Below are 17,716 nucleotides of genomic sequence, written 5' to 3'. Positions count from 1 at the left end.
CTACACGAACCGAAGTCTTTTAACATCATTAGTGTCTCCAGTTCATCAGGTTCCAGTGAGGGACATGCAAGTCAAAAGAAATAAAACCATGACAAATATAATTCATACTTGTGTTGTAACTACTGACCAAAGAGAAGTGATCGTAGAGAAGGGGTGGGATCTAGCTCAGTCGGTTGAGTGTTCGCCTGAGGTGCTTGTGTCGCAGGATTGATTCTGTGAACCACCTCTGTTAATCTATTCAACTGATTGGGGTTTTTTTTTTCATTCCAACCAGTGCACCACAACTGGTCAAAGGCTGTGGTATGTGCTTTCCTGTCTGTGGGAAAGTGCATATAAAAGATCCCTTCCTGCATTTGGAAAAATGTAACAGGTTTCCTTTGATGACTACGAGTCTGAATTACAAAATGTTTGACATCCAATAGCTGATGATTAATTGATCAATGTGCTCTAGTGGTGTCATTAAACAAAAACTTTTTTCTTGGGCTTGCTACTAATGAAAACACATGTAGCAAGCCTTCTCTGTAAGATTATATGTCAAAATTACCAATGTTTGACACCTCAGGACATTTTAAAATTCGGCTATTTGGTGTCCAACACAGACAGAGGAAAGAGTTAAAATCAGCTACAGCCACAGGTTGCTCATACCGATAAAGCAGAATGGAATCTTTTATAGGCATTTTCTAATAAGCAAGATACCACATACCATGGCCTATGATATGCCTTTCGTGTGGCACTGGTTGCAACAAAATCAAATCTTTTCACTTTGGCTTGATGTATTAAAGAAACTCCTGGAGCTGGGGATGGTTTGCATGCATGGGAGGTTCCCTAAATCAGTTTATGGTACAGTGCACTTTTCACTGGATGTGCACCCATTGATATGAATGATTTAATGGGAATCATCCAGCAAAAAAGACAAACTACAGAAGTTAATGTCGGAATTTCATTAAGAAAACCTCCATCACCAACACAGATACAGTGATTAGTGGAAATGTCTTTTTTCCAGGGAGTCCAGTTTAGAACAATGCATGGCCATATTGAATAACACCAATTCCATGGCATTACATATTGACATAGATATTGAAGAAGCATCTCATTCCTCATGACTTCCATGTAGTTAATTGTGGTTGAACCAGGATAGAGTTGCTATCCAATGATCCATATGTCCTTGTGTTAGCCTTATAGTATTGTACTGAAATAACTTTGTTGGGAGTACAACCAGGTACATTCCGGTCCATGTCTTACCAAGTTATGTCAGATATTTGTGCATGTAAAGGGACATTCCCGAGTTTGTTGCATTGTAAGATGTTTCCGACTAATAAAATATTCCTACGAGTAAACTTACATATTAAATGTATTTTCTTGTTTAGAATATCAGTGTCTGTATATTCAATATGTTTCTGGTCATCTTAATATTTGTAAGAAACATAAACTGGATTCTCTGTTAAAATAATTTCGTATGGATGAAATTTTTTTTTTTTTAGGAAATAAAATGAAATTTATCCTATTACAAATATTATAACGACCAGAAACACATTTAATATACAGCTACTAATATTTTATGCAGAAAAATATATTTGATATGTAATTTCAATCATTAAAAATTCTCTGTTAGTTGATAACATCTTAAAAAGTGCAGCAAACTCAGGAATGTCCCTTTAACCGGCTAAAGGCAAATTTTTAAATGGACTTTTAATTACTTTGGTAGTACTGATCTGGACTTGGTAAAACAGCTTCTTGAGCACGTGTTCAAACCTGGATCATCAAGTAGTTAACTGGATGAACTACGGTATTTTCTTCCCAAGGCTGGCACCTGTGCCCAGGACAGGCGTGCATGTAAAACCCTATGACCTCACCTTACTTGGGGGGTTTTTCCCCGCCATAACAGGAGAACTGTCATAGATCTGTTCTGAATACTATCTTTGATCTGTTCTACCAAGTCCAGATCAAAGTCTTTAGTCGAATCCTGAAATATTCTTTCAGATATTATTGATTTGGACTGTTCAAATTTGGATCATTGTGCAATTCTTTGAATAAACTGAGGTAGTTTCTTTTCCACCATAACAAGAAAACTATCATTGATCTACCCCCAACAAGCCGTGCATTAAATGGTCATATATAAAGTGTTCTAAGGAACCTACCAACAGTTGCACTGTACTGATGGTACTATGTATGACATCAGGTTCTTTAGATTCGAATTGGAAGATGGCATCATAAAACTTTTCAGAAGTTGCTGTCAGGCCGGTGGGTAGTAAATGACATATATTCACTAGCAAAAATGATGATATTTACCGAATGGAACATTATTACAGGGCCGTACCCTGACCAAAATCCATGGGGGGGCACTAAATTTTATAAATAATTTTTAACATACTATAAAGATTAAATCTTGACCTTTTCAGGGCCGTACCCTGATCAAAATCCTATTTGGGGGGGGGGGGGGGGTGGGTCACTACTTTTTATATATAAAACAAATTGTGACTTGTCCAATAACGCGGAACCTTTTAGAAGTCCGGGGCATGATTTCCTGACATGAATTACTAAAAAAAAAAAACAAGATTCTCGGGGGGGGGGGGGGCTGCCCCCCTGCCCCCCCCCCCGGAGGGTACGGCCCTGTATTATTGCAAGGTCTGTGGAGTTATTGACTTTTAACCGAAAATCTATTAATGTTTAGCGTTTGGTCAAAAGTTCAAATACTATCTTAGGGGTTAATATGTTACATTTTTCAAGGGTTATGATTTTAAAAAATTACCTTGGATGTCGTCTTGCAGAAAAACTAAATAAACAATGCCTATGTTTATTCTGAGCTTTTGAGGGTCCATTACAATTATTATTATTATTATTGTTGTTTTGATTTAAAGGTAGTACCCTAATGACGTCATAATTTGACTTCTGTTGACCTTAAAAATTATCCGATCTAAAATGTCTTTATTTTATTTTATAGGGGATACTACAAGCTTCATGTTTGTGTGTAAAATGCTATGATATATTGATATTTCGCCAAGTTATGTCAAATTTAATTTCCCCAACCCCATTTTTGGTCACTTTTTCATCATGTTAATTTTGTATATAAGGTCAGGAATCAGAATGTCCACCCAGGTTTTTAAGATGGCCCAGGTTATCCCCTCACCAAATATGGAGGGTGATTTAGGGGACCTCTCAAGCATGCAAAAAGTCGCTATCTTCGGGAGTAAAAGAACTGGCTGCTAGTTCAGCGCACGAATATTGTTTAAGTACTTAATATTTTTTGCATCATCAATCCTGCCGGTGACGGATTATTACTGCGCATAATTGTGTGCTACTTTTATTATCTGCCAGGCGCCGATCCAGCGGAAGGGTGCTGAATGTGCGCTTGACGTTTTTCGATATTACGAAAATTGCCGAAGACGTTACCGTAAATCCATTAACATTCCTTTGACCATGTTGACATGACGTCAACAATACTTTTACGTGTTAATATGCTTATTGATGTCAAAGCGATACAACGCACATTCGTCTGAATATAGTTTTACATCAGAAAATGTTCGAAAAGATCGCTTTTTTACATTTATAATCATATTTATTTTAAATATAAAAATATCTGTACATGATCTAATACTACCTAATGATGCCATCTAACTACTGTGCTGTTCTGTTCCAATAATTCCTGCAAATTCTGAGTGGATATACTGTATCAATAAAGGTAAGTGATTGATTCTTTCTTTCTTTTATTTTTTATTCAAAACCAATTAAGTAGGAGGTGGGGTGCATAGGCATTGGCTAGCCAGTATTTTATATGGGGACCAATATTGGGAGTAGGAACCTACACTGTCAATGCGTCGTGTTATGGGGCGACAAGTACATATGAAATATGTTGGGGGTGGGTGGGTGGAGGGGTTATTGGCGGGTATTGCCCCTATGCCCCCCCCTCCCCCACGGCTACGCCAATATATATACATACATATATATATATATATATATATATATATATATATTACACACCAGTGCAAGATATTGCTCATGTCATAACAATCGCTCAATATCTAACTAGTGTAATATTGGCGTGACGTAGATCACATGCTGCGCCAATTCGTAGAAATAACGTGTAGTAGGTATCGACTGCTTTGCAGTTGGTTTGTAATAAATAAAACACTAAACTAGCTTGCCTGTCGTACCATTTTTATGAATCTCGTGAACAGTGTTGGTATCTGACTCGCTTTCGCTCGTCAGATACCAAAACTATTCACTTATTTCATAAAAATGGTATGACAGGCAAGCTCGCTTAATATTATACATACATACATACATACATACATACATACATACATATATATATATACATATATACATATATATACATACAACATACATACTGTACAGACAAACACTCTCTCTCTCTCTCTCTCTCTCTCTCTCTCTCTCTCTCTCTCTCTCTCTCTCTCTCTCTCTCTCTCTCTATCTCAAACACACACATACACACACACATTTATATACATTTATTTATTTTTATTGCCCCAAAATAAATTGGTAATGTTAGGATTGGAGACTCCTAATTCACCACCTTACAACATAAGTGATCAAAAACTATACTGATACATTTAACATTTAATTTTAACTAAGAAAGACATGTTGAAAACACAATATTCTGTACAACAATTTGAGAACAATATTTGTTACTGTAAAAACACACACTCATGTACAATTACGTCATTAATAGTTAAGCTTTGTAAATATATTGTGAGATGTATATTAGGAGCAAATAATACAGTTGCTAATACATATTAATAAAGAATACAAGAAATGTTCGCTAGGTTAATTCATTTCAGTTTGTTGCAAATGTGGATTCAAGAGGAGTGTGCTGGAGGGGCACCCACCCCCTCCAAAATTCGAAGTGTCCTGAAAAATCCAGTGTGTATATATTAGCAGATGAAAATAATGCAATTATTGTTTTTTTGGCAAGGAATATGTTTACAATGTTTAGCTTAATATTTCTGTGGATTATTACTATACAAATAATACAATACTAGCTTACTTTTGAATACTATAGATGTCCTTTTTAAGCGTTGCACACACCACCTTGAAAATTCCTGCATCCGCCCCTGCCAGTTATGACAATATTTAAAAACTTCAAAATTACCCCATCCCCACCTACCCCCTTTTCCATCGCCAGCTTTAGTTTACTGGATATGTGTAAGAATACCAACATATATGGTACTCCCACGTAGCTTTAATTGTTGTAATCTCGAGTTCATTTGTATCATTACTAGAGCTGGGCGGTATTGAAATTTGAGGTTCGGTATCGATATCGGTATTTTGGAGGTGATTTACCTCGGTATCGGTACGGTATTCGGTATTGACACGATACCGATATCGAGCCCTATTTTCGGTATACTCGGTTTTAAATGCATGCCTGTGCTATGACTCACCCGCTAATTTTATCTAAATACAATTAAATTTCATACATAAGGCTCTCGTCTGATTTATACCAACCCAGTTTGCGTTCGTCAGATATATTATTAGTGCTTCCGGAAAATATTTTTCAATACCGAAATTTCGGTATTTTGAACTTTGCTCGGTACGGTAAATCGGTATTGACATAATACCGATACCGAACGGTATATACGGTGTACCGCCCAGCTCTTAGCATTTCCATGGGCCTTAGTTCATATGCATATAGGTTGGAGTACCATATAATTATGCGTGAGAGGATGACAACATTTACAGTCAACAGGTGTTAAAGTTAAAGTTTGTTTTGTAAAGTTATGTCAAATTTAATTTCCCCAACCCCATTTTTGGTCACTTTTTCATCATGTTAATTTTGTATATAAGGTCAGGAATCAGAATGTCCACCCAGGTTTTTAAGATGGCCCAGGTTATCCCCTCACCAAATATGGAGGGTGATTTAGGGGACCTCTCAAGCATGCAAAAAATCGCTATCTTCGGGAGTAAAAGAACTGGCTGATTGTTCAGCGCACGAATATTGTTTAAGTACTTAATATTTTTTGCATCATCAATCCTGCCGGTGACGGTATATACGGTGTACCGCCCAGCTCTTAGCATTTCCATGGGCCTTAGTTCATATGCATATATGTTGGAGTACCATATAATTATGCGTGAGAGGATGACAACATTTACAGTCAACAGGTGTTAAAGTTAAAGTTTGTTTTTGTTTAACGACACCACTAGAGCACATTGGTTTATTAATCACCGTCTATTTGTTGTCAAACCTTTGGAAATTTCGACATACAGTCTCAGAGAGGAAACCCGCTACATTGTCTTCGATTAGTAGTGAGGTATCTTTCATATGTACATTCTCACAGACAGAATAACACATACCACGGCTTTTGGTATAACACTCGTAGTGCATTGGCTGGAACGAGACATAACCCAATGGGCCCACCGACGGGGCTCGATCCCAAACCGACCGCGCATCAAACGAGCGCTTTAACACTGGGCTACGTCCCGCCCCAACAACAATGCATCTTATCTCTGCGGATGGAAAGAAAGAAAGAAAGAAAGAAAGAAAGAAATTATAACCACGGCATGAGCTATTCATTTTGTCCATCAGTAGCAAGGGATCTTTTGTATGCACCACTGGCCTCGGTGGTGTCGTGGTTAAGCCATCGGACAGATCGGTACCGGCTCCCACCAAGAGCGAATTTTAACTCGATGGGTAAGTAGGTGTAAGACCACTACACCTTCTTCTCTCTCACTAATCACCAATAACTAACCCACTGTCCTGGACACACAGCCCATATAGCTGAGGTGTGTACCCAGGACAGCTTGTTTAAACCTTAAAGGGACAGACCCTCGTTTCAACCCGTGAAAATTAACACTAACTTTAGTTAATCTACAAACCTATAACAAAGTTGGATACAGTTACAAATGAGTGAAACATGAGTCTGTGACTTTGAAATGGTGAATTACCCTCTAAAAATAGACTAAAAGTAGACTCCATAACTGTTACTTCTCAGACGCACGTGCGTTTTAAAAAATATGAGAAATGCATTTTGTGACATTAAAACACCGGGATGACCAAAAACACTTCGAATGTACGAAAATGGATAATCTAAACAATAAAATTTAAGTAAAGTATGATTTCAGTTATCAAAAACGGCTCTAATAGTAAAACATATGCCTTAGTGATTAAAAACTAGGGTATGTCCCTTTAATCGGATATAAGCACGCAACTAAGTTGAAATGAAATGAAATTAGGCCTATATGCACCAACCCACACACATGGTAGTGCATATCACGGCCTTTCTTACATCAGTTGTATATGTACAGAACTGGGTGGAAAAAAAAATAGCCTTATCAGCTCACCAGTGCGGATCGATCCTAGTCCGATCGCGCGCCAGGCGAGCGCTTTACCGCTGGAATACGTCCCGCCCCCATATAGACGGATGGAGTTACCCTAATATTGTTAAAATGCATTCATTATTCACTACCGGCGTCGTGGTTAGGCCATCGGTCTACAGGCTGGTAGGTACTGAGTTCGGATCCCAGTCGAGGCATGGAATTTTTAATCCAGATACCGACTCCAAACCCTGAGTGAGTGCTCCGCAAGGCTCAATGGGTAGGTGCACCGACCAGTGATCCATAACTGGTTCAACAAATTCCATGGTTTGTGCTATCCTGCCTGTGGGAAGCGCAAACAAAGGATCCCTTGCTGCCTGTCGTAAAAAAAGTAGCCTATGTGGCGACAGCGGGTTTCCTCTAAAAAACCCAGTGTCAGAATGACCATGTGTTTGACGTGCAATAGCCGATGATAAGATAAAAAAAATCAATGTGCTCTAGTGGCGTCGTTAAATAAAACAAACTTTACTTTTAAAATAGGTGAAAATATAAGTTCAACTGGCTATCTTGTTGAGGAAAGAATCTGAGTTGTGGGAAGGACTATAGATGGACTAGTGGATAACTATTTGATTCGTTTTACAGTTCAAACCGGGTGAGAGTTCATCACAGTCCACTGTAGTTGTGGCTCATGAACACAGTATTATAAACAAAAAATAAAGTAATAAATATATAATCCGGGCCAATTGACCAAGTGAGTGCTCCGCAAGGCTCAATGGGTAGGTGTAAACCACTTGTACCGACCAGTGATCCATAACTGGTTCAACAAAGGCCATGGTCTGTGCTATCCTGCCTGTGGGAAGCGCAAATAAAAGATCCCTTGCTGCCTGTCGTAAAAGAGAAGCCTATGTGGCGACAGAGGGTTTCCTCTAAAAAACAGTGTCAGAATGACCATATGTTTGACGTCCAATGGCCGATGATAAGATAAAAAAAAAATCAATGTGTTCTAGTGGTGTCGTTAAATAAAACAAACTTTTTACTCATTATTCACTATGCGTATTGTATCTCTGTCGACATTTATTTTATTTTCTCTTTCTTCCTTTTCTGTTCTGTTCCTCTCCTATCGCAGCCAGTGCATCACGACTGGTACACCGAAGGCTCTGGTACGCAGTGTCCTGCTTATGTGCATGCTCGATAGGAGGGGTGGGACGTAACTCAATGGTATAGCGCTCGCTTGATGCGCGGTCGGTCTGGAATCGATCCCCGTTGCTGGGCCCATTGGGCTATTTCTCTGACTGGTATATCAAAGGCCGTGGTATGTGCTATCCTGTCTGTGGGATGGTGAATATAAAAGATCCCTTGCTGATAATCGAAAAGAGTAGCCCATGAAGTGGCGACAGCGGGTTTCCTCTCTCAATATCTGTGTGGTCCTTAACCATATGTCTGATACCATATAACCATAAATAAAATGTGTTGAGTACGTCGTTAAATAAAACATTTCTGGTAGGAGTAGCCTATGTTGCGGGAGTAAGTTTCCTATATCACTTTTTAGAATAAATATGAAAATAGATATGTACGTTAGACAGCAAACAGCCGTATTTTAAAGTGTATGGAGGTGTCAACCAAACATTAAAAAAAGATTCAATTTGACAAAAAGTACTTGCCAAACCAGACGCGTGTGCTTGGGGGATGGGGTGTGGGTGGAGGGTTTGGTAGGTATTGTTTTTTGGGGAACATCACTCTACCCACTCACCCCCCCCCCCCCCCCCCCCCCCCCCGAAACTTCACTCGCAACAGTCTAGACTTAAATAAACATTACAGCGACATTCATCCCATTTTGTCCTTTCCTCTGCCCTCTCTGTTCTTTCTTCGCTTCTTTTTCTTTTTGTCTTTTCCTTTTCGTTTCGTTTTGTTTTCTCTCCTTTCCATTCCTTCGTATTGTTTTCGCTCTTGTTGTTGAATATTATATATATATTTTTTGCACCTGAACTCGCTGTAATATATCTAATTTCTTAATTAATTCATTACCAAGCCTTGGCAAATGTTTAACTCTTATATACTAGACACATCATTGCACTAAAAAATTCAGTGCAAACGTTTAACTCGAATCCTTTTCTTAATTAACACGAAACATATTTCAAAACATGGATCAAAAGGTTAAATGGTTGTTGCAAATTTATACCCAAAGCTATTGATAAACATGCTAATTTACTGTTTTCTTAATACTGAACGAATTAATATTTGATGAATCTTTTTTCTCTTTAATTGAATACGTGCTTTCTAACTGCAATGAGTTGCGTAGCGCTGCATTCTCCCGAATGTTAATATAAATGTTAAATGAGGTTTTCTAATTATTACGGAATTACTCATGAATACGCGCGGCATGGCCAAGACGTCTCGATGAATTATGGCAGATTTCAGCACAACAGGTAAATTAAGTGTAACGTGCACGGCACACGTTCCCGATACAATGGAAAGAAATAAACATTAAATATTAACATACTGCATGGATACAGCCGCTAGTTATTTAACCCAATGCGTGCATCGATATGAAACGCTGAGCAGATTTCTCAAAGCCAATTTGAAAGAAACGCAATAGAGTGTACTGGATTTATAAGGCAGACACTCTTTTGATGGACACATTTTCTTTATCTTATAAAGGATGTTAATAAGTATTGATTTTAGTTCGGTAAGAGATATTAAGTGTCAAGAAATACTATGGAAATAATGTAACTTGTCAAAAGATGTAATCCCGAAGTCGCGAGTACTTAGAGTGGGTTTTTTTTTTTTTTTTTTGATGGAATACATGTAGGAGATTGATTTACAGACATCTACCAATGGTCATAACTTAGAAGTCACAGCAAAATCGCCCACTGAAATTAACACTACCAGAATCGATTTCTACTTAATACAGTGTTTCCCCCAGATTGGCAAAAATGTTTGACGTAATCTGAGGCCCCGTAGAGTGCGAAAATGGTTGGCATGCTTCCCCGTAAACATTTGGATCCGCCTTTGACTACTGTAAATTAGTACAAAGGACTCGCTGATGTGCACTTTCGTACATTTTTAAAAATACAATTGCTTTTAGATGCTTTCTGGAGTACACATCAGTGTTATTGTCTTTTATTTGCATGCTTTGTTAAGCCCCTGCGCGTGCTGTAACCTCACCGTGGTGCAGGGGTGTAACATTCTCTTTGAGAATGGCCAATACAGCACAAAATTTAAATTTTGAGTAAAAGTCAGTATCTATCTGTGATATTTGCATTTTTACACAGTTCGTTACACTGTTTTTATTTAAATCTTGAATTCTTATATTGATGTTGATCATCACTTTGTTTGCATTACCATAGTTTGACACCCAATAGCCGATGTATTTTTCGTGCTGGGGTGTCGTTAAACATTCATTCATTCATTGCTTTGTTAAGTACTTATAAATTGGTATTTAATATTTATTTACATGTGTAATGGGAAATCACTTCCCTACCCCATTATCACCATCACCACCACCCGAATGGCCCCTAGGGGAATCACTGATACTTATGACGGGTACGTTAAATTCCATTGATATTACTTGTTGTTTAAAATCGCATCCAGCTCGTTTTCGCTACTTAGACACGTTTTAAAACCATAGGCGTACGGGCTTCCATTTTTGAAAGGGGAGTGGGGGGGGGGGGGGCAGACTGGCTTTTGCCCAAATTAAACGAAAATGCCAGAATCTGAAACAAATCATTTAACAATATTAGCATTACCACCAAAACAGCTATATAGGGTTGCAAACGAATCACTACGCATTTTTACATGGATTACAACTAATTTTGAGGGTAGAATGATGGAAATACATGGTAAAAAGGTCTCAGGTTAGCATATTTTGCCCGAATATCTGTATAATTTTTGACCGAATTTGAGGTTTGGCTCAAGCACTGGGGATAGGGAGTGGAGCAGTTGCCCTCCTCCCCCCCCCCCCCCCCCCCCCCCCCATCTCGTACGCTTATGTTTAAAACAACTCATAAGATAAATGAAATCTAAAGCCCACTTACATAGTATTCTCTGTTTCAAACGTTTTCTTTCGACCAACGTCGAGTATATATTTAGCCAAACAAGATTTTGTTTTGTTTTTTTTCTGAGAAAACTGGCCGAACTACAAGAAGTGTTGATCGACGCTCAATCTATTTTACTGGGCACGTCATCTCAGGAATAAAATGGTTGAGTAATCGTCTTCAAATTGATTACTAGGAAGCAAATGCCTGCATGTCTTGCAGCGCTTTAACCTTCGTGTCTGGGGTTTTTTCCAACAAGTTAATCATTACAGTTAGAATAGAAAAACCCGACCTAAGAAAAAAGAGCCAGTGTTCACCTCTATTCCGTATCAGGAATTGAAATTATCCTTTTAATGTAAATGATGTTTTGTTTCTTCCTGAAACCGACAGTTCAACGAGTAGCGGTGTATGTTCGCGCGGCACGATACAAGATAATTAATTCGAAGACGTCCCGTGGCCTGACCTTACATTTGTTTATTTCCAGGAGATTGATTACATTTGATGTGTATTTATTGCTAATTTCAGATAGGAAAAACTATTAGTTGGGTAATGGCATGACTGTAATCGAACATTTGTGAGTCGCTTTTCAAAGGAAACTGATTAGGTTTTTTGAAACTTAATGATATAATTTAGTCTGTTGATGAAGCATTATTCTGAAGTTCATAAGACAAACAGACAGACAGACAGACACCCACCCATCCGGCCACCCATGCATCCATCCATCATTCATTCATCCATCCATTTATCCAACCAGCCAACCAACCAACCGACTAACCAACCATTCATTTATCCATCCATCTATCTAGCCATCGACCCGTCCGTCCGTATGTCCGTTCATTCACCCACCCACCCACTCATCCATCCATTCATCCAACCAACCAACCACGCGACAATAGACACATCAATTCGTACGTCCGTTCATCCACTACTCATCCACCCACCCACCAAACCATCCACCCAACTAACTATCCATCCATCCATCCATCCATCCATCCGGGGCGGGACGTAACCCAGTGGTAAAAGCGTTCGCTTGATGCCCGATCGGTCTGGGATGGATCTCCGTCGGTGGGCCCATTGGGCTATTTCTCTTTCCAACCAGTGCACCATGACTGGTATATCAAAGGCCGTGGTATGTGCTATCCTGTGTGGGACGGTGCATATAAAAGATCCCTTGCTACTAATGAGAAAATGTAGCGGGTTTCCTCTCTTAGATTATATGTCAAAATTACCAAAGCTTTGACATCCAATAGCCGATGATGAATAAATCAATGTGCTCTAGTGGTGTTGTTAAATAAAATAAACTTCTTTTTCTTCCTTCCATCCATCCATCCTTCCATCCATCGACATACCCATCCATACATTGATTCATCCATCCATCTATTCATATATCAATCCAACCCACATTCATCCATCCATCCATTCATCCATTCATCCATCCATTCATCCATCCATCTATTCAATCATGCCCAGTGGTAAAGCGCTCGCCTAATGCGTGGTCGGTCTAGGATCGATCCCCGTTGGTCGGCCAATTGGGCTATTTCTCGTTCCAGCCAGTGCACCACGACTGGTATATGACAAAGGCCGTGGCATGTCCTATCCTGTCTGTGGGATGGTGCATACAAAAGATCCCATGCTACTTTTGGAAAAATGTAGCAGGTTTCCTCTCTATGACTGTGTCAAAATTACCACATGTTTGACATCCATTAGCCGATGATGAATAAAACAGTGTGCTCTAGTGGTGTCGTTGAACAACACACTTTAACACTATATAGTTGTGGAGCGCACCAGGCTCAGATAACAGACAAACACCCGTGCCATCTAGTGCCCCCGGTATAAAAAGGGCCGAGGGATGTGCTGTCCTGTCGGTGGGAAGGTACATGTTAAAAGGTTCCTTGTTGGTATGTTTGGTAACAGTAGCTTTTGTGGCGGCATCGGGGGTAAGTTCAGTCAACCGCTTGTCGCTAACGTCTGCTACACTGGTTTATGCGCTTCACAGAAAACCATATGGCCACGTCGGGAACCAATCAAATAGTTCGCGAACATTAGCAAAACATTCGCTTGCTGAGCTTAAGGCAGGTTTCCTCTCACAGCCTAAAGTGTCGCCAGAACATTCCTTTGTTTTTTCCATGGGAAGAATGACGGGTAGTCCTAGTGGAAAATAACTACATTTTTTCTTAGCAGTAAGGGATCTTTTATATGCACCATCCCACAAACAGCACATAGCACGTCTTTGAGAAAGTACAATTACATGATTTAAAAATGAAATAAATCAAACAAAGTGAAATGCATGTATATATGAAATAATGAAAGATGGAAGTTAACACTTTATCATAATAAAGTTTATGATCAATCTTTATGTACTAACATTCAATACCGTAAAAGTGACAATAAATCAAGACATTATTTTCACTAAGACAAAACTCAGATACAGTAATATTTGATTGCTGATGTCGTTTTATAACATGCAAGACAATAATTAAGCATTATAGACTGCACACGATGCAATAATATTCAAATTGTAATTTACTGCATTCCTTAATATAGGGTTTCAAAGGATGAGTATTGGATAAGCATGTGAAAATCGCATGAATAATGGTTACTATTACTAATGATTTGCTGTAATGTTGTAATATGAAAATATATTTGAATTCTTTGACACTTCTTAAAAATAAACACGATAAGCACAGTATTAGATGTAACTCGTGGGGGGGGGGGGTAGAGAGAGAGAGAGAGAGAGAGAGAGAGAGAGAGAGAGAGAGAGAGAGAGAGAGAGAGAGAGAGAGAGAGAGAGAGAGAGACAGAGAGAGAGAGAGAGACACACAGAAAGACGAGACAGAGACGGAGAGTGACAAGGAGAGAGAGTGACAAGGAGAGAGAGAGAAAAGAGAGAGAGAGAGAGAGAGAGAGAGAGAGGGACAGAGAGGGAGAGGGACAGAGAGGGAGAAGGAGAGAGAGAGTGAGTGAGTGAGTGACAAAACCAAACAGACAGGAAAAAAAAGAGAGAGAACATTTTATATAGGCCATCGATACTGCGGCCCTTTTTGAATTTGGAAGTCGAGGTCCGTTCCTGTGACCCATCACTCTAATCGCCTGAAATAAATGTTCTCTTAAAAATCTATACGATGATGGAAATGATAAAGAAGTGTTATCTATTTTCCTCTCGAAGCCTGATGTCTACACGCGTGTGATATATTACCTCTGGGTTAGAGGTAACCGGTGTAATCAACAATACTGGTTTAAATCTAACTTATTTATGGCACCTTCGACTTGAATGTTAAATCTTGTACTTATTGATGAACTAAAAATATATACGCTTTAATATTATATTATAAAAAAGGTTGTGCTAGTATCAAATCACCTAATGAGCTTGCAAAATAGATATATATATTAAAAAATATGAAGTTTATGTTAAAATTTCAGAGTGTATGTTGTACTTTATAAATAGTGTAGTGCTCTGTGGTATGCTTTGGTTCGGTACTGTGCGGTTCGGTGTGGTGCAATACGGTACGGTATCGTGCTGTACGATGCGGTTCCATGTAGTGTGGTGTGGTATAGTGCGGTGCGGTATTGTGTAGTGCGGTTCAGTATGGTGCAGTGCGGTACGGTGTAGTGCTGTGTAGTGCTGTGTAGTATGGTATAGTGCGGTGCGGTACCATGTGGTGCTGTGTACTGCGGTTCGGTGTGGTGCAGTGCGGTACGGTGTCGTGCTGTGTAGTGTGGTGTGGTACAGTGCGGTGCGGTATCGTGCGGTGCTGTGTAGTGTGGTGTGGTATAGTGCGGTGCGGTATCGTGCAGTGCTGTGTAGTGTGGTGCGGTGTGGTACAGTGCGATACGGTATCGTGCTGTACGGCGCTGTGCAGTGTGGTGTGGTACAGTGCGGTGCGGTATCGTGCGGTGCTGTGTAGTGTGGTGTGGTATAGTGCGGTGCTGTGTATTGGTTTGCGGTGTGGTACAGTGCGGTACGGTATCATGATGCACGATGTGGTGTTGTGTAGTGTGGTGTGGTATGGTACAGTGCGGTGCAGTAACGTACAGTGCGGTGTTGTGTAGTGTGGTGCTGTGGGGTGTGATACGGTGCAGTCCGGAGTAGTACAGTGCGGTGCTGTGTGGTTTATTGCGGTGTGATGCAGTGCGGTTCGGTTCGGTGTGGTGCGCTGAAAAAAAAAAAGAAAAAAAAAAAAGTAATTTGATGTGGATATGTTGGAATTAAAAAAAAATATATTGTATTTGACCTACTTTTATGGCTTTCCGGTTGGTTGATTTCTATCAAATTGTGATGTTTATCACTGCAGCTCATCTCACTAAAATCCACCAGAAACACTTTGTTAAATTGTTAAAGGTCAAACCATATTTGTTTTTCGTTACCTTAGCTTAAATAGTTTGCGGTGCGGTGTGTTGTAGTATGTTGTGGTATGTTGTGGCGAAGAATAGTGTGATATAGCGTGGTGCGATGTGGCGTGGTGCGATGCGGTGTGATGTGTTACATGATCAAATACAAAGATCATTTATTCAAGTAGTGGGTTACACAAATGATCCGCCGTGCTCTTTTTTTTTTTTTTTTTTTTTTTTTTTTTCTTGAAATGTAGTCATTTTATACCTGAAAGAAACACATTGCATTTTAGTCCGAGTTTTCTGACTGTAAGAGAGCTAGTTGGACATTTGGACAGTTATGACGTCATAACCGTCCAAATATCCGTCTAGCTCTCTTACAGTCAGAGTACTCGGGTTAATTGCATTTATGAACCTGCTTGGGGGGGGGTGGGGGGGGGGGGCGGGACGTAGCCCAGTAGTAAAGTGCTCGCTAGGTGAGCGGTCGGCTATTTCTCGTTCCAGCTGGTGCACCACGACTGGTATATCAAAGTCCGTGGTATGTGCTGTCCTGTCTGTGGAATGGTACATAATTATTATATATGATCCTTTGTTACTAATGTAAAAATGTGTCCTCTCTAAGACTTATATGTCAGAATTACCAAATGTTTGACATCCAATAGCCGATGATTAATAAATGTGCTCTAGTTGTGTCGTTAAACAAAACGAACTTTACTTTTCAAAACTGCTGATCGATCGGAGATAGCGCTCACATTTGTAAAGCGTCCTGATCAAATACCCGCCTCCCCGTGTGTCGCCACATGTCAAATTATCGGCGATTATCACCATTTCTGGAAAGAGAACATAGTCGATCCACGTTGAATAACGACTAACGATGGAATTGATATCGGATAAAGATTGCATTATAATCACTCCAGATAACACTCAAGCAAAGACTCTTAGATCCGTTTTGCATGTAAATTTATTTTCGCTTTAAAAACTTTAATCCCTCGACGACTGAGCAGATCATTCAATGAAGATCTTTGTATCAAATGTCACATTCGCGACCACTTAAGAACTGGAGAAGACTGAAATTGGAGCTAAATGAATGTAGAAATATCTTAATGGTTTTTAAAAATGTATTTGAAGAAAAGCCAATGATATTTTTTTTCATTTCATTTAGTTTTTAACTCTTCACGAAACACGCAAAAGGATTGAAAGACCATTTGAATGGCCTTAGAACTCATTGTACAGAAAATTATTTTAATATCATATGTTATATATGATATATTTTATATGATATGATATGGCATATAGAGGATATTTCATGGTTTTTGTCAAATATGATTTATATCGCATCGAGTGAAGTTTGCAATCGTATCTCACGAGTCGCATAAAAAAGAAATTTTCTATTTATTATATAACTTTTGGCAACTTACCTTAACTTTTAAAATGCCAACAGCAAAATAGTTCCGGCTTTCTTACAGTGAAGATAACACTTTCTACAGTGAGATTTTCACTCTAAAATGTGTTATCGTCATTGAGTGACTGATAACACTTTTATTTCACTGATATTTTAAGATATTTCACTAAATGTTATATAATAAGATGTTTTATGATATTCTATGATAAGATGGGTGGGTCGATGGTATGTATGTGAGTGGGTGAGATGGTGTGTGTTTCTGCAAGCCAACAGATAGACTGACAGACAGACAGACATACAGACAAACAAACAGAAAGCCGAACAGATGCGATTGATCCCTTTACAGAGACCTTCAAGACGTGGTAGCAAAATGTCGATATCAGTCGTACAACGTCGTCGTTGAATTCTATCGTCTGGAAAGTGTTTTTATGATCATGTGGAGATATTTTTACTCCGGTTCTCCTAGACTAATCAATAGCAACTTTTAACTGAGTATTAAATTTCCCGTTTTATTGTGTGTACAAAATACGACAGGATTGATTTATTTCATATAATGTCAATATCAGCTGGTGGTTGTAATTTCATATCCGCGCCCAGGACGATTAGCGGCAACCTTTTTGACAACTCCTGGCAAAACCTAACATGTAAAAGTAATTTTGGAAACTCGCGTTCAATAAAA

General features: G+C 39.2%; 1 protein-coding gene across 1 annotated transcript; it reads right to left on the bottom strand.

The window, feature by feature from the left end:
• Positions 1-14,887: 14,887 nt before the first annotated feature.
• LOC121368673 (putative uncharacterized protein YHR217C) lies at positions 14,888-16,538 on the bottom strand. Its single transcript, XM_041493412.1, has 2 exons — positions 16,461-16,538; positions 14,888-15,460 (listed from the first exon to the last, which is right to left on the bottom strand). Exons 1-2 carry the CDS (start codon positions 16,536-16,538, stop codon positions 14,888-14,890), a joined length of 651 nt encoding a protein of 216 aa, XP_041349346.1.
• Between the last annotated feature and the right edge of the window lie 1,178 nt (positions 16,539-17,716).

Source organism: Gigantopelta aegis, chromosome 3, assembly GCF_016097555.1.
Source record: "Gigantopelta aegis isolate Gae_Host chromosome 3, Gae_host_genome, whole genome shotgun sequence".
In the NCBI taxonomy this organism is placed as follows: domain Eukaryota; kingdom Metazoa; phylum Mollusca; class Gastropoda; order Neomphalida; family Peltospiridae; genus Gigantopelta; species Gigantopelta aegis.
The sequence above is the reverse complement of the archived record's forward strand: the minus strand, read 5'-3'. Positions and strand labels throughout refer to the sequence as shown.